Consider the following 18,171-nt stretch of genomic DNA (forward strand, 5'->3'; position numbering starts at 1 on the left):
ATGTACGGGTGGACAAAAGGGTGGGTTTGCAGGGTCGCGGAGAAGGCAATGTTTGTCTTGGATCTTATTCCTGGCCTCACACCAAGGAAGTGTGAACGGGGATGAATTCTTCTGGTTGGCAAAAAGGATGAGGTCTCTTATGGGAAAAGTAACGTACCTCTGCAGAGTGTATTGAATTGTGGCTGTCACTCCCTGTTTCGGGAAGCGAACTACGAACGCGGTAGGAAAGGAACTCCATGAAGTTCTGGTCAACCTGTGAAGACTGACGGGCATAGTTTTCAGAATAAAATAAACCTTTTGAAGAAATGTTTACGAAAACTTGCATTCGCGTATGACTTTCTGGTCTATGGCTGTAGCTAGTGCATGATACACCTATTTCCTAATATGAACTTGCTGAGTACGCTCGTACTCATTCCCTCCCATTTGAACACCCTTCTTAGATCAAGGCACCGAAGGAGAAACTACCGTGGAACTCGAAGACAAAGGAGTCAACTGCAACAGGATGAAGAATCTAATCAAAGAAGTCAATGGAGTCAACTTCTGCATCAGCTAGAGTGGAAACTTAGACTAGTAATAGAAGGGAACATTTTCCTAATCCTAGCACCTAAGTAGCTAGAGTTCTATAGCAAGCCAAGTAGCTCTTAAGCTAGAGTTAGCAATAAGTTAGACTTCAAGTCATTCTTCTGGAGCTTTATTTGAAGTTTTACCTCACTGTAAAGTAGGAGGTTGTGTTGATCTTTTGTAAACAGTTCGTGTATCCTTCTATAGACATACCTTGGACTCGCATATATTTCTGTTGTACCACTCTGAGGGATGTAATATGAGTGGAACGGTGTTTCACTTGTGTTATGTCAACGACGTGCGTACTACACCATGCAGTGGTATGATGTGTCACCACAGGTAGGTCAACCATTCATATCAATACTTTGGAGCTATCTCTCCCCCAACATTATTGAAACACAAAATATTGAGGATCTCCCATTCCACCAAACCAAATACAAATCCCTTAGCTAGAAGGCAAGAGGAAGCCCCGATCTACAGTCTCACAAAGCCATATTTCACTCCCCTTGGGTTCATCGAGCTAGCTTGTTACGCATGGGCTTGTTGGAACCCATAGGTTGCTAGGGTTGACCAGAGGCTTTCCGCTTGTGATTTTCCTTGTGGAAAGTTTGTGAGGGTTTGGAGGTCACCTCAAGGCCTACCACTAGTGATTGGGATATCCTGGATCTAGGAGAAGAATCCAGTGCCCTAATCCTTTCAAACTTGGGTCCATAATAGTGTTATTGTACAACCTGGGAAGTGAAAGCACATTCTAAGTGGGTTGCATTCTTCTTGCTCAATGCATTTCAGGCAGGGGCACACCTGATGAACTCCTTGTATTCAGTGTGAAAAGTTCTCTTGTCTTCTGATGCTAGAGTAGAGTGAGGCAGCTCTGCGCGAGGTTTCCCAAAAGGTAGTTTTGTCGCCGGCCCATTGAAGTCCCCGAGAAAGGGTATAAATAGAGCTATAAATAGGTTGCTTGCTATTGCAATAAGGGCTGCTCACCTTTCCTTTTGACGGCTTCGATTTCTATCGCTTTTATGTAGTGGTGGGCCTTAGAAGGAGTCTTCCTAACATACCATCATGCAAGCCTATATTATAGTATGTTAAGCTTCACTAGAAGTAAGCAAGATGAGGAAACAAATATCAGGAGCAGATCTCGAGGTAAAGATATGCCCCTAACTCTTGAATATATAGCTCCCACTTGCCTTTGCCAATAGCTTCAACAACCGTCCGGACATGGTTACCAATGATTTAGTAGAGCCTTCGTGGCGTTGAAAATCCTTCGTGGAATCCCACACCTCTCCAATGTTGATGTAGCCCCCCAAGGGAGCCAAACCGGGTCTACATTTTTGTTTCGGGCGTGCTTCAGTTATTTCTATCTGAACTCTTTACTAGTGTTGTTTAGATTGTGATAGTCTTCATGCTTGAAGTACCTCTATGATCATATATGTTGCCTCACGCCCTCACCTAGTTTGCATTATGCCACTTTATTTTTCCACACAACCAAAAAATGCAAAAGAAGTTAAAGGAAATTTGTAGAACCTATTCACCCCCTTCCAGGTTATGATCTCCATCCTTTCACTCATGGAATCATTTTCTTGAATTTTGAACTTTCTGAAATCATTTAATTTTAAAAGCCTATTGATAGGGTTTTCCATGTGTGTACAAACCCACTTTTTGAATCTCAAATATGGTTTTCTACGTTCGACCAAAGTTCCATGCAAATTTAAAATTATAATAAGGTCACACTATGAACGCCGCATAAACAACAACTTGTAAAGATTTTCTCAAATTATAAGTTACCTTTTCGGGCCAACCGGGTTTAAAAGGAAATGTTGTAGGGAATTTAAATAATTATATTCTTGCATTTTTTGGTATTGTATATTTTGCGTGCCATTCCAAAGAAATGCTCACTTGTCCATTGTAATGTATGTATATCTTCCTTTGTTGAGAGGACTGCAATGACAAACGCCTAATCTTTCAGATAATCATCGTGTATTTTCTCCTGGCGCAGTCTGTCAACCTCTTTTACACATTCGTACGTTGACCATGGTTTTTCCTATTCCCCCGCTTCTAAGAGCAACTCTAAGAGAGCCCGTAAATCCCGCCGGAACTGAACTTTTTCGGCGGATTTACGGGTTCGGGCCGAAACTGGCGCAGATCAGCGCCCAAAAAAGTGGGCCGGCCCGAATTGGAAGTTCGGGGGCTCGAACAACTCCCCGCACGGCCCCTATTAAAAGGGATCGCGGAGGGGAGTTCGGTTCGCAAACCCTACTCCCCTCCACCGTCTCCTCTCCCTCCGCCGCCGCCAGACCCCCGCTCCGACGAGCAATCCATGCCGGAACAGCCACCAATCACCCACCCGCCGCCGCGCGATGGCCTCCCGTGGAGGTGCTGTCAGCCAAGCCGCGGGTTTGGGCGGCGGCAATTCGCCGCCGCGCAGCGAGGGCGCGCGCAAGCGTAGCGCTCGCCGGTGGACCAACTGGGGGCTCACGCCCCCAGGGAAGCTCGCCCGCTACGGCAACCAGGCGGAGAGCTCCTCTTCCGGGCAGTCCAGCCGCGCTCCGCGGCTGCCCGTGGCGCCGAGCGTCGAGGAGGACGAACTCGTCCCCGCGCGCTCTCCAACCTTCTCGGCCGGGGACTACGTCCACGGCAGCGACGAGGAGGAGGCGGTGATGGCGCAGACGTTCACCATCAGCGAGGCGGAGGCGAGGGCCCACTTCCGCCGTGAAGAAGCCGACGCAGTCCGCCAGGTATGGGAGTACGAGGCGGCCCGCCGGGAGGCCCGCGTCCGCAAGGTCAAGCTCAAAGTAGTCGAGCTTGACAAGAACGAGGCGTGAAGACTTCACGCCGCTGACGATCTCCGCCAGCACCGGCACCGCCGCGCACGCCATAGCTAGTAGGCCGCATTTTGCTCATTTTAGCTAGGTTAGGTTGCCGGTGTACTAGTATAATGTCAATTCCCCGCAGTATGTATGTATCGATGCGCAATTGACACATCTATTTCATGTATGAACTATGATCATCGCTTTAAACTTACCCGCGCCAATTCGAATTCCAGTTTTCAGTTTCGTTTTACGGGTTCTATTCTGCGGCACTACGAAATTCGACAGAACTTGCGTTTTCGGTAAACTGATCTCGCACTTTTCGGTTTGCGTTTTTTCGGGCTCTGCTAGAGATACTCTAAAATCATATAAGAACTGAAGTTCTCTTTTGATCTTGCGTGCATATGCTTTCCTTTATCAATAAAACAACTTCTAAAATGTCAAAAGTTGGATTTTTTTTACCTTTATATCTACATGTCCTATGTGTGCCCATAATTTTTGGCTGAAGACCGATATAATTTTTTCCATGTGCAAAAAGAGAAAAGAAAATTCGAGAAATGCTTTATTTGAGCATCAAATTTTGTCTTTCTTAAATAGGCTGCACAAAGGTATGTTTTTGTTGAAACAACTTTTTGAGCACACGTAGGATATGGAGATATACACACAACATTTTATTTTAGATATTTTTGATATTCTCAAATATATTTAAGATGCATTTTAAATAAACGGAGCATATGCACCCGGAGCCAAAACGCCGCGTCGACAAGAGTCCCTTCATAACTTACTTAGAGCATCTCCACTCGTGCCCCCGACGAGGCCCCCGAGCGACGTTTTTTCCATTCGGACGGCGAAATTCGGCCCAGTCGCGCCCCCGGTTCCTCGTTTTCGTCCGGATTTGGCCCTTCATCCATCCGGCGAGCCCACGCCATCCCCGGCCCCCCGGGGCGCGCTCGGGGACTCCGGACGAAAGATTTTGGCGCGAAACGTCGTGTGGACCCGCGTAGTCGGCGACTGGAAAACCAAATCCTGTCGATTTTCCCTCCAATTTGCTTGCATATCCCCATTCCCTCCAATTTGCTTGCATATCCCCATTCTCTCCCGCCGAAATTCCCCAATCTCCTCGTCTTCCAGCTCCAGTCCCCGGCGGCGTCTTCTCGTCCACCACCAATCTCCTCCTCGTCCTCTCGTCCACCAAAATGCCGCCGAAGGCGCCGGCGAGGAAGATGTGGGCGAAGAAGACGAAGCCGGCGAGGAAGATGCGGGTGTTATCACCAGAATTTGACCGAGTCAGAGGTGGGCCGCGATCAAGATGGACTTGAAGATTATATACGGAAGAAATACGTGAATCGGCCTGTTATGCAAAGTTTGGGCTTGTTTGCCCGTGTATCTGTAATATAGTAGATCACATCTTAGATTAAGAGATAGAGTTTTACCTGTGCACGGTTAGGTGCACGCCTAAATTAGAAAGTCCCCTGGACTATAAATATGTATCTAGGGTTTATGAAATAAACAACAACCAACGTTCAACCAACAAATCAATCTCGGCGCATCGCCAACTCCTTCGTCTCGAGGGTTTCTACCGGTAAGCAACATGCTGCCTAGATCGCATCTTGCGATCTAGGCAGCACAAGCTCCACGTTGTTCATGCGTTGCTCGTACTGAAGCCTTGTTGATGGCGAGCAGCGTAGTTATCATAGATGTGTTAGGGTTAGCATAGTTCTTCGCGTAACATGCTATCGTAGTGCAACCCTTGCATGTCTAGCCGCCCTCACACCTATCTTAGGTGTGGGGGCGGCACCCCGCTTGATCATTATTTAGTAGATCTGATCCGTTGCGATTGCTCCTTGTTCTACAAGGATTAGTTTAATATCTGCAATAGTTAGGCCTTACAAAGGGGTGGAGGATCCAGCGGCACGTAGGGTGTCGTTCGCTGGCCCTAAACAGGATGTTCCGGGGATCAACCTTGTGTTGGTTTTTAGGCCTTGTTTAGGATCGGCTTACGATCACCGTGCGTGGCCGCGAGGCCCAACCGTGAGTAGGATGATCCGATTATGCGGTGAAAACCCTAAATCGTCGTAGATCTCATTAGCTTTATCTTGATCAAGCAGGACCACCATATATTCGTGCACCTCGTACGAATCATGGGTGGATCGGCTCCCTGAGCCGATTCACAGATAACACGAGAGCCGATCGAGGCTCGTATTTAATGTTTACGTGTATGCCATGCAGGAAACTAAGCGAGGCATCTCCATCACCTTCCTGACCAGGTATAGGTCAGGTGGCATGCCCTTGCATCAGCATCGGACGTGTGACCAGAACGCTTTGCGGGCCGTCGCTCGGAGGGACCTCAGCCAGCCGCAGCTCTAGGTTGTTCCCGGCTCTACGGTGTTGCCCGTCGCTGCCCGCCGGTGGGTTTCTGACGACAACACATTCTGGCACGCCCGGTGGGACAACCTTGCGATCTAGGCAGCACAAGCTCCACGACTGCACCGATAGTTCTGTGGATAACTGCAGAGCCGATATCTGCAGTAACCTGACAGATTCGGCTCGGGGGGCACATAATCAGATAGACAGATGCTATGAACATATGCGATACATGTGCAGTGAAATATTAGGGGCCGATAGAAAAATCGGCCAGTAAAAAAAAAATTCTCATGGTATACAGTCGATGCACAGCCATCGACTCTAGTACAATTACACAAGATCTACCAGCTGCGTGTTCAATATACGGATCGGCTCCGGTGGATCTACCGTCGGCCTGGCTAAGTTGGCCACCTTCTCAGTTACGCTCGTAGGAATGGCTAGGACCTCTGCATGGTGGCTGTCTCAATTGCCTGAGTTCAAGGCCCTTGGACTGAACTGTGTGTCCTCGCCACTGTTCTCACCTTAACTGAGGCTCGGGGGGCAGCTGATTTGGTAGACACTCTGTTTTTGGAAGCCGATTGGAGTGTCATCGGCTGAACCTGCATCATAACCTTCTTCGAAAGCGGCGAGTTGTTACAGAAGAAGACTACTAGAGCTGCGGAAAGGAGCTTGAAAGGGAAGCCGTCGTCATCTATAGGGTCTGGACCGTCCTGTTGCTGCAAGAAGATGAAGGAGACTGGATTCTCAAAACAGCCGATGAACGGCCATCGGCTATAGGATTGCAAAGTATTATGGTCAGATGTCAACATGGCAGGGTCTGTTTACCGCCATGGCAAAGACAAAGAAGAGAGCAGTCACTCTGGTGGCAAGGACAAAGAGGAGGCCGGTTCAAGCGATCGGTTTCGATATAATGATAAAAGGTACAACAATGAAGATGGTATAGAGTCTTATAATGCTTTCAATATGTCTTTTATGTGAGTTTTGCTGTACCGGTTCATACTTGTGTTTGCTTTAAACAACCTTGCTAGCCTAAACCTTGTATCGAGAGGGAATACTTCTCATGCATCCAAAATCCTTGAGCCAAACACTATGCCACTTGTGTCCACCATACCTACCTACTACATAGTATTTCTCCGCTATTCCAAAGTAAATTGCTTGAGTGCTACCTTTGAAATTTCTATTCTTTATCTTTGCAATATATAGCTCATGGGACAAATAGCTTAAAACCTATTGTGGTATTGAATATGTACTTATGCATATTATTTCTTATTAAGTTGCTTGTTGGGCGATAACCATGTTCCTGGGGATGCCATCAACTATTTCTTTGTTGAATATCATGTGAGTTGCTATGCATGTTCGTCTTGTCTGAAGTAAGGGTGATTTATCATGATCAAATGGTTTGAGTATGCATATTGTTAGAGAAGAACATTGGGCCGCTAACTAAAGCCATGATCCATGGTGGAAGTTTCAGTTTGGACAACAAACCTCAATCTCTTATGAGAATTTTATCTGTTGTTGAATGCTTATGCATTAAAGAGGAGTCCACTATTTGTTGTCTATGTTGTCCCGGTATGGATGTCTAAGTTGAGAATAATCAAAAGCGAGAAATCTAATGCGAGCTTTCTCCTTAGACCTTTGTACAGGCGGCATAGAGGTACCCCTTTGTGACACTTGGTTAAAACGTATGCTATGCTATGATAATCCATGTAAATCCAAGCTAATTAGGACAAGGTGCGGGCACTATTGGTATACTATGCATGAGGCTTGCAACTTGTAGGATATAATTTACATAACTCATATGCTTTATTACTACCGTTGACAAAGTTGTTTCTTATTTTCAAAATAAAAGCTCTAGCACAAATATAGCAATCCATGCTTCCCTCTGCGAAGGGCCTTTCTTGTACTTTTATTGTTGAGTCAGTTTACCCATTTCCTTCTATCTAAAAAAGCAAACACTTGTGTTAACTGTGCATTGATTCCTACATACTTGCATATTGCACTTGTTATATTACTTTATATTGACAATATCCAGAATATATACACAAGACTGCATTCAGAGTACCAGGTTCAGTGGGCTTGTTTGAATATGTAGTCATGACATTTGGACTGAAGAACGCCGGTGCAACGTACCAAAGAGTCATGAACTACATATTTCATGATCTGATCGGCAAACTGGTTGAGATCTACATTGACGACGTGGTGGTCAAGTCTGTCTCCGTAGAGGGACACTTGGAGGATTTACGACGCAACCGGGACCGAACTAGGAAATTCGGACTAAGGATGAATCCAAAGAAGTGTGCATTTGGAGTGACGGCCGGTCAATTCTTGGGCTTCTTGGTTCATGAACGCGGAATTAAGATCGGCCTAAAAAAGTCAGGAGGCAGTGCGCACAATGAAGCCGCCTACCATGGAGAAGGAACTACAGTGTCAAATCGTGCAGAGAAGTTGAGAAGGCAAGGCATCATGATGAAGGATACTGCGATGGTTCTGCCACGACATGACCCGACGAAGAAAAAGCAGAGTGATTTTGGAATTATCAATTCCAAAACCAGGGGGGCATGTGTTATCACCAGAATTTGACCGAGTCAGAGGTGGGCCGCGATCAAGATGGATTTGAAGATTATATACGGAAGAAATACGTGAATCGGCCTGTTATGCAAAGTTTGGGCTTGTTTGCCCGTGTATCTGTAATATAGTAGATCACATCTTAGATTAAGAGATAGAGTTTTACCTGTGCACGGTTAGGTGCACGCCTAAATTAGAAAGTCCCCTGGACTATAAATATGTATCTAGGGTTTATGAAATAAACAACAACCAACGTTCAACCAACAAATCAATCTCGGCGCATCGCCAACTCCTTCGTCTCGAGGGTTTCTACCGGTAAGCAACATGCTGCCTAGATCGCATCTTGCGATCTAGGCAGCACAAGCTCCACGTTGTTCATGCGTTGCTCGTACTGAAGCCTTGTTGATGACGAGCAGCGTAGTTATCATAGATGTGTTAGGGTTAGCATAGTTCTTCGCGTAACATGCTATCGTAGTGCAACCCTTGCATGTCTAGCCGCCCTCACACCTATCTTAGGTGTGGGGGCGGCACCCCGCTTGATCATTATTTAGTAGATCTGATCCGTTGCGATTGCTCCTTGTTCTACAAGGATTAGTTTAATATCTGCAATAGTTAGGCCTTACAAAGGGGTGGAGGATCCAGCGGCACGTAGGGTGTCGTTCGCTGGCCCTAAACAGGATGTTCCGGGGATCAACCTTGTGTTGGTTTTTAGGCCTTGTTTAGGATCGGCTTACGATCACCGTGCGTGGCCGCGAGGCCCAACCGTGAGTAGGATGATCCGATTATGCGGTGAAAACCCTAAATCGTCGTAGATCTCATTAGCTTTATCTTGATCAAGCAGGACCACCATATATTCGTGCACCTCGTACGAATCATGGGTGGATCGGCTCCCTGAGCCGATTCACAGGATAACCTGAGAGCCGATCGAGGCTCGTATTTAATGTTTACGTGTATGCCATGCAGGAAACTAAGCGAGGCATCTCCATCACCTTCCTGACCAGGTATAGGTCAGGTGGCACGCCCTTGCATCAGCATCGGACGTGTGACCAGAACGCTTTGCGGGCCGTCGCTCGGAGGGACCTCAGCCAGCCGCAGCTCTAGGTTGTTCCCGGCTCTACGGTGTTGCCCGTCGCTGCCCGCCGGTGGGTTTCTGACGACAACAGCGGGCGAAGAAGACGAAGCCGCCGAGCATGTCGAACGCCGAGTGGGCGGCGGATGAGAAACGGCGCGAGGTGGAAACAAGCGGCAGGGCGGAGAGGGTGAAAAAAGCCGCCGCCAAGAGGGCGGCGGCGGCGGCCTAGGACGAACAAGCGAGGATGGTCAGCATGGCCATGGGCGGCGGCAGCATGTTCCCCGGCCAATGGTCGACGCAAGGTACAACCAGTTCCCCGTCGTCCTTCTCCCCTTCGCTGTACTCGCCGTCGCCGACTGCCGTGTTCCAAGAGGGCGCCTACGTCCAACCGTCCAGGCCCACGCCATCGCCGCCCGAGCTTGACGTCGGCGGCCAGTTCGAGGACACCTCGCCGGCCATGCGACGAGGGCCGCTCGCGTTCGGTGCGATGGCGGCGCCGAACGAAGAGGAGATCCACGAGATGATCACCTCCGGCTCCGCCGCCGCCGCTGCGAGCCCGGGGTTTTTCATGGCCGCCGCCGCTGCGTGCCCGGGGTTCTTCACGCAAGAGGAGCAGAGGGCGACGGCCGCTGTGGCGGCGCGCAATGAGCATCGGGAGGATGTTGCCGACGGAAGCCAGGCCGTCGAAGAAGAAGCCGAGGAAGAAGAAGAGCCAACACAAGCCGCCGCCAACCTGTCGAAGGGGTAGAAGAAGAGGAAGAAGGACTCGCCGCCTGCCGAACCGCGTATCAAATGGACGCCGAAGGAAGAGGAGTGCCTCGCCGAAGCTTGGAAGGCCGTGTCCATGAACGGCATAATCGGGGCCACTCAGTCGTTCGACACATATTGGCTTCGAGTGAAGCAGGCGTACGAGGAGCGCAAACTCGTCGATCCCTACTTCAACAAGACGAACATGAACGTGTTCCGGGGAGACAAGGCAATGGCCACCCATTGGTGGCCACCCATTGGTGGCCACCCATTGGTGGCCACCCATTGGGGGCTCATGCAGACGGCGTGCAGCAAATGGCACGGCATACAGGAGGAGTGCGACAAACGGCCGATCAGCGGCCACGACTTGGAGCAAAAGGTATACTCCGTCGACCCTGCATCACCGAGGTACATCGTCGTTAGCTGACCCGTATCGCCGTGCTCTTTTTTCCCCAACTGCGCCGAGCTTTGGACATGTACACGGACGACACCGGCCTGCAGTTCAAGTTCCTCAACGTCTACGCCCGCCTCGAGAAGTGCGAGAAGTGGAAGGAAGTCCGCACGACCCTCTCGAAGAGCAAGACCGATCAGTACAACCCCGACGCTCCGGCGGCAAGCGCAGCGGAAGGGCGCCCTGAACTCGGCCAGAAGAAGCTCAAAGAGCTCAAAAAGACGGGCAATCCCGCCGACAGGATGCAGGCGTCGATCGACAAGTGCTGGGCCGACTTGAGGACGCACGCCGACGGGAGGAACGACAAGTTCGACGGCAGGTGGCGGGAGATGCTCGCCAACCAAGGCGTCCGGATCGCCCTGCTGAAGACGACGGCGGCGGCGAAGAAGAGGAACACAGACTTGGCGTTCCTCATGGGCGGCGGCGACATGGAACTGATGGACGAGGAGACGAGGAATTGGTACCAGGGCCACCGCAGCGACATCCTCCGAGCCACTCCGGCCAGTCCTTCGTCGTCTCCGCCGGCTCCTACCTCGTCTGCCTCACCATCTACCTCGTCGACTGCGGCTGCTTCGACGTCCACTGCCGCTGCTTCATCGTCGGCCGCCGCAGCCGCTTCGGCCACGACGTGTGAGGAAACTGGTCCGTCGGACACCGCCGTGCCGGCCGGGACTGCCGACGAGCCTGTCTCCGTGTAATTTCCCTCCGATCGCCGATCTGTGGCTGATCCTTTTGCTCCTTTTGCCGATCAACTGGCCATACTTGTAGCGCGGGACGGCGGTTTGTTTGAATTTAAACTCTATCCGCCGAACTCCGGGTGGACGACTGGAAATACGGTACTCCCCACGACTTATTTTCGTCCAATCCGGCGGTTGTTTCGTCCGGATTTGGGCGTGGGGAGCGCCAACGAGTGGGGATGCTCTTACATCCGTGACTTCCATTTCACATTTTTTTGAGAATATCAAGATGCAAAACGACTGTCCAAACCAGGGCTCGGGTTCATATAGAAAAGTTTTGGGCTAGTTCAGGCCTACAGGGTTAGTACAATGTTTCTTTTTTTTGGCAGGTAATACTTGGTTTCATACGGTGTTTTGGCTCATAAATTGCATCATAGATACATTTTGAAATGTTAAAAAATTGAATCAAAAAATTCACATTACATCTTCACGTTCTACGCATCCATAAAGTTGTCTCATGAAAAATCGATTTGTCGTGGCACGTGTAAAAAGACAAAATCAAGGTCTAAAAATAAGTCTTTTCACAAGATAATTTTTTTCTCGTTTACATAGAACACAAAAAATATCGTTTTTTTCGCAAAACTTAACGAACACACATATATTATGAAGATGTATATAAAAAAATTTTGTCAAAAAAAATCGACATAACGAAATATGTTTTCTTGTTAGAGGGAGTATATGCATCTAGGAGCCGAATTGAATTTTCAGTTTCATAGTTATATAATCCTAGGGCAAGGTTTATAAGTGGCTTTTCGATTCCTTTCCAGCAAACCAAACAGAATAGATTCCGTGGTGCAGCTTAAGTAAATAAGACAGATCTAATCTGTTAGCACTTAGCACTGACTGATCGGCAGCCGCGTGGTAATACAGTCTATACGGAGCTATAGCAGACACGGAACAAAAAAACGTTCCAAGAACGGTTATCGTGAAAAAACGTTTCAACAAGAATGTTTATAGTGAAAGAACGTTCCAACAGTATCGCCGGTTCATGCAGCGTGTCTTACGCATCCAAAAAGCACCAACGTAACGCTGACGCCAGCCCATTGTCATCACTCAAGTTAACTAGGTGCTTAAAAACAACCGGTAAATGCAACTAACTTATAAGCTTGAAAAATACCAGTGCTGTCGAGGAGATAGGAATATAGGCACATATTGTATCAACACGATGATATTTTTGCTGCAGTTTTTCATTAGTTGAAACCGTTGTTTTACCGTGAGCACCACAAGGAACCCCAGAGGCCAGAACCAAGATTCACGTTAAAGAGACTGCAGATGCAGCGGAAAGTACTAAGAAAAGAGGTCTCTCTATGTCGCAGTTGATATCTCAAGTCTCAATCAATTCTATGAAGTAAAACTTGCAACATTTCATTCACTTGCACTTTTCTAAAAAGATGGAAATTGCACTTCTCAATAAACTAGGATCACACTTCTCAAAAATCATTGAGACATAAGAAAATATTGATCAACCAAGAATTAGCGAACCTGAAAAGTAAAAGAAAAATGCTAAGACGTAATCACGTTCAAACATAACAGGCATATCATGATCCAGAGTCTTCGGTTACAACAACCAATAAACATAATGCTGAAGTACATACGTTCAATTCTAGCTTTTGGGAGTCCACATGAACAAGCAGCTACCGCCCTAGTCCACTTTCTTCTTCATTTCATAGATCCATTGCCACCAGTTAAAAAAAAAAATCATTGCCATGATAAAGATGGCATTGCATCATTGCATGCTGAGTGCTGTTGATGAGGCGGTGTGAAATGATCATATGGTGTGCAGGAAAATCAAGATATGGATGCATACTTTCACATGTGCTTGGCGCGTTTTCGACCTGATCTTCGTACCGAAGGATCTGGATTCTGAATCAGAAATGGTGGCACAGGTTATCACAACGGATATGTTGTGCAATGTGTCAGTCAGTATTAAAGCTAGATAGGAGTATTACCTGTGCGAAACCTGGAGGAAACGATGGTCCACCTGTTAGTTTACCTTGAAAGTTGGTACCAGACGCTCTGTTGTGCATTTGTTGACCTGGTAAGTCACCAGTTGGCACTGTCTTGTCTATGGCACTAACTGTGCTCTTCAAATTTGCCAAATCCTCCTGCATTTTTCTCTGGCTTTCTTCCATTGCCATCATTTTTTCCTTCAACGCGGCTGCCTCGTCTTCAGCTTTCTGTTTAGCCTCCATAGCTTCCTTGAAGGATGCTTGCAGGGCTGTCTTCCCTCGTAGGCCCTTCGAGGAGAACTCCAGTACAGACTTGTGTGTGGTAGAATCACTTCCCGAGCCTTCTGCCCGCTTCTGGGAATCTTCATGCATTCGTGCCTGCATATATGCAATGAAAATTCAGTTCTGATGTGCATGACCCACGAAATAAATTCATGTAGCATGTTCAATTTCTTGTGCCTTACAATGATATCAGCTGTTGCCTTCTTTGTAGGTTTCCCATTCTTGTGTGTATGAGTCAATACGAACAAATCCGTAACAGTAGGCCCATCCTTGTTTGGTCGTTTTTTCTTCTGCACACACTAGCACAATCAATGCATCATTCATAGTGAAAGCAACAGAAGCAACTTCAAATTACCTCCTCTTCAATTATCCTTGCGAAGCTCTTTGTTCCTGCAGTATGATGAGCAACGACGTTTGCCTGGCAAGCTCTATTGCGAGCACTTGCAGCCTGACCAGAAAGAAATAAATGATGATTCAACAAGCCTCGCCAAATTGCAGATCAAAATCAGTCATGCACATAAAGACAATGGTCAGTCATACCGTCGCCTTTTCAGTACTCCAATATGAAACTAGGAATCGCCACTGTTCTTTGCTAACACGAGGATTTCGGTCAGCAAGGCGTTCCTCTTCTGTCTCATGAGTATCAAAATGGTGTACTTTTAAGTTACATTTCCAACTTCTCCACCTTTTTCCTAGAGACTTTATGATCCACAGCTCACCAATTGGGGCTATGTCAAATTTGAGCTACACAAATAAACAAAGGCTATAAAGAAGAACAAAGCCATAAAAGTAGCAATATTCATTTATACCTTGACAATACGCCACATTATATCCTTGTTTTTCTCTGGAACACACCTCCAATCCTGATATATCAGAGGTGCCAATATTCCATCTCGTGCTATTGCGCTCAAAAAATTACTCAAGGTGCCTGCCTCTTTTCCAACGGGTTCACCTGAAGTGTTCAGTGAAACTGGTATGAGCACACCCTTAGGTAGTGTCCACACATTAAGACTGAGTGTCAGACCACGTTGACGCCTCTGGTTTCTGTTCGTACCTGCTTGAAAAAGAAAATCAGACATGCGAAAAATCAAAATAACTGTCTCTGAATTCATGCATGATCTGATTCTATCTGGCCAAAACCTAGTAAAATTTGGCTATGCCAACCAATCCGAGTGAAGGAACCATCTAAAGGCATGACGTAAAAAAATCTCATTTTTTGAGATACGTGAAATTCTTGTGTTACCCCCCCCCCCCCCCCCGGGTCCCCAACAGCAGCACAACTGACTTGCCACAAAAAAATTCTAGGGACTGCTATTATTTAATATTCATGGTCAATGCCCTTATGCTAGAGTGGTCTGGTTTGGCTGCTTCAGCATGGTGGATCTTCAGGTGGTGGAGCCGTAGGTGGACAGTCCGCTTAGACCTTGGTGGACTTTGGCTAGGGAAAGGGTGCACTAGAAGGATAGGAGGAGATTTGATACTTTGGTTATCCTGCTAACGTGGATGTTGTGTAAGCAGAGGAATGCCAGGGCATTTGGGAACTTGCAAAAACAGCTCAACCCTGCGCAGACCATTGAGAGAATCACCGGAGAATTCAAGCTTTGGGAGTCAGCGAGAGACGGAGAGAGAACCATCATGCCGCGAGAGTAGGCTAGGTGTGCGTTGTGGAGTTCCACTGAGATAGCTGCTTGTAGCTTTTCTTGGTTCTTGTAATTTATGACTCCCCCCATCTATAAAGATAAGGTGCGCTTTTGGCGCACTCTCGAAAAAATATATTCATGGTCACAAAATTGGAGACTATATGAAAATAAATATCATTTGGAAATGAATCTGGGGCGCCTACAGAATTGTTTCAGAAAGAATTACATTCTTATTTTCTTTTCTCTTTACTCTACGATATTTGAAACACTAGTGTCCTGCCATGGAGAAAGAACAAGGTGTAAGTGCTAAGATCCAATAGCAAACCTATCAATGCTATATATCACTCAAACTTGGATAAAATCACCAATCTGACATGACTACAGCACGAAAAAAATTTAAGAAAAAAAAGCTAACATTGTGTAACCATGAGCTATATAAGGTAACTGATTTCAACTCCATTTATTGTTGCTGCAGTAATATTTCTTCTATTTATGTGCACTAAAAGGGATCTCCTCTCTGTAAGGAGACTAATTCTGCACGATGGCAACACACAATGACATGAGAAAAGGGCAACGGAGGCGTAAATTACCAACATTCTGTCGAGTCGAGAACGAAGGGTCATCCCCTTCTGAATCAGTTAAATCACGCAGGCATGCTTCATTAGAGCTTGCCTGGGACATTGTATGCTCAAAGAGTGAATTAGACCCCAGATCTGCAAGGGCCTTTCTAACCTCCGGGGGTATGTAATTACGCGCAAACTGCTCGGGATCGGACAAGTCAAGATGTGAAGGTGGTGGTGTAGATAAATGATGGCCGTCTAACTCGTTAGTGCTTGGTTCGGGCACCTCCTGCCGAGGGGATGGACTAGGACATATATCGTTGATGACTCTATCAATATCTGGAGAGTCAGATAAACTCTGATCCGGAAAACCAGCATGCTGCTCATCATGATCACTTTCTGGTGGTTCGCTATTTGTGATAGTGGCTTGTATGTGGCTAGTCGGAGTCCCTCCTTGACTCTCAACAGTCCCCCGGGGTATTGGTTCATTGTCTATAACTGTATCTGATGCTTGGCCACCTGGAGAAGCCGGCAGTTCAAGAAACTCATTTTGAACATGTTTTTGGTCTATGGAAGCAGGTGAATCTTTTGCCAAACGTTTGCTGCGCCTAAGTTGAAGACCTGAATTTGAAGCAGCTGCCAAACCCTTCTTTTTTCGCTTGAGGATTCTGCAACTGGAAGATTTTAACTCTTCCTTTTCTGCACAGGTCACTTGGTTTTCTGATTCCATATGATACTCTGAATCATATTGTTGTCGCTGCGCATGCTTTATAGCTTCATTTGCTTCATGCGCCTTCCTCTTCCGTGCACCTGTAGCATCGCAGCGAGCTGCGCACCTGACTCCCCTTCTGTTGCTGTCCCCTGCAATATTCTCATTGACCACTTGAGTGCATAACCCTTCTGTTTGGTTTGCCTGATTGACATGCTGCTGTTTCTTTTCATGGACATGAATCACCCCATCTCCATCCTCCGCGTGAGCACTTTCTGTACATATCGCACGACCAGAAGGCTGGTTGTGTGCCTGTTGGATGATCTGATTGGGAGTCAGCGGCTGCCTCTCCTCTATACGTGTTGTGGAACATTGAACTTTTGCCTGATGCTGGACATGATTTAGAGGCTCTCCGTCTCTCTTTTCTGCACTAACAGTTCCAGGGCCAACTCGGTGCATGTTTGTCTGCTTAGTATGCCTAGTAAAAATTCCATTCATATCATGTACCTCCTCTCTTTCGCTAGTATAATGAGGATTATCTTGATATGCCTGCTCTGGAATTAGCTGTTTTGGATGCTTTGCTTGTACCTGTTCCATACAATCTGGGCGATTATCAGGCTCTTTTTGCAGAAATCCTACACAAATTCCAAAATTAGGATGTTCTTGATGCACCTGCATTGCGGCAGAACCAACAAAAAAGTGCACTATTAGACATAAACGTGTAGAAATACATAAAATAACAATGATATTACTTAATGAGGATTGCCTCGCACTAAGAACATTTGGATCGAATCAAGCTAGTATTCATGAAAAATAATTTAGTTAGTTCAACCAACTCCAGTTCTCAATTCACATACAAGCTGGGTACTCAACAGTGCGGAAATCCCATGCTGTCAAGGAACATATGTTCCAGGACTTTATTGAACGAGCTATCTACACCCAGGCTGTAAACCTGTAACTCCTAAATCCACCAACGACAGCGAAGGAATACTCTTTACCCAAATCCAATACCCAATCGCATGTTTGAGATGTTCCAATTTGGTTAAGACATTTCAATAGTCACTCTCTCAATTTTGGTACCACCAATTTTTTAGGTAAATCTAACCCTAAATGAGGTTCCATATTTCTCAAGCAAGGCCAAAGTACACACTAGCAACTAAGCCCGAATCTGCATTAGCACCATGACAACAGCATACCTCCTGGGCTTGGAGGATCGGTGGCGCTGAGGAGTTGCCGACTGGCACCACGGGTACGGCGCCCTCCGCCGTAGCGGACGACAGGAGGTAATGCCGAAGCCGCGCGGTGTCGATGGCGAGCTCGGTGCCGCAGACTGGGCAGGCGCAGCGCGCCAGCCCGACCGGCACGCTCAGTAGCGCTCCACATGAGCCGCACGGAAGCCGCGCGCCCCGGACGTCGGCGGCGGCGCGGGGCAGGGGCAGCGCCTTCCGGCGTGGCGGCGGCGGCGGCATGAGCTCCGGTGGGAGCGACTGAGGCGTGGCGCAGTCCGGGCAGATGAACTCGGTCAGCCCCGGATCCACCTCCAGCGTCTCGCCGCACCCCGCGCACCGCACCTCCAGACCCTCCGGCGGCGGCGCCATGGCTCGTTTCGCTTATGTCGGCGCTTTGGGGAAACGTCGCCAGGGGATGCTTTCTCCAGCAACGCCCTAGGTTTAAGTTTTTAACCAAAATATACACTTTTCCTTTTCTTTCTCTACGGAGACATGGAA

General features: G+C 47.5%; 1 protein-coding gene across 2 annotated transcripts; it reads right to left on the reverse strand.

The window, feature by feature from the left end:
• Nucleotides 1-12,815: 12,815 nt before the first annotated feature.
• On the reverse strand, nt 12,816-18,108 carry LOC127336268 (uncharacterized). 2 transcript variants are annotated; one of them, XM_051363060.2, is made up of 8 exons: nt 17,641-18,108; nt 15,766-17,116; nt 14,345-14,592; nt 14,076-14,279; nt 13,891-13,983; nt 13,718-13,825; nt 13,254-13,631; nt 12,816-13,167 (listed from the first exon to the last, which is right to left on the reverse strand). In XM_051363060.2, the coding sequence occupies exons 1-8, from the start codon at nt 18,040-18,042 to the stop codon at nt 13,114-13,116; spliced, it is 2,838 nt and encodes a 945-aa protein (XP_051219020.1). In that variant the 5' UTR covers nt 18,043-18,108; the 3' UTR covers nt 12,816-13,113. The 2 variants fall into 2 exon arrangements, with proteins under 2 accessions (XP_051219020.1, XP_051219021.1); XM_051363061.2 differs by having other exon boundaries at nt 14,345-14,589; nt 17,641-18,107.
• Between the last annotated feature and the right edge of the window lie 63 nt (nt 18,109-18,171).

This window comes from Lolium perenne, chromosome 2 (genome assembly GCF_019359855.2).
Source record: "Lolium perenne isolate Kyuss_39 chromosome 2, Kyuss_2.0, whole genome shotgun sequence".
Lineage (NCBI taxonomy): Eukaryota > Viridiplantae > Streptophyta > Magnoliopsida > Poales > Poaceae > Lolium > Lolium perenne.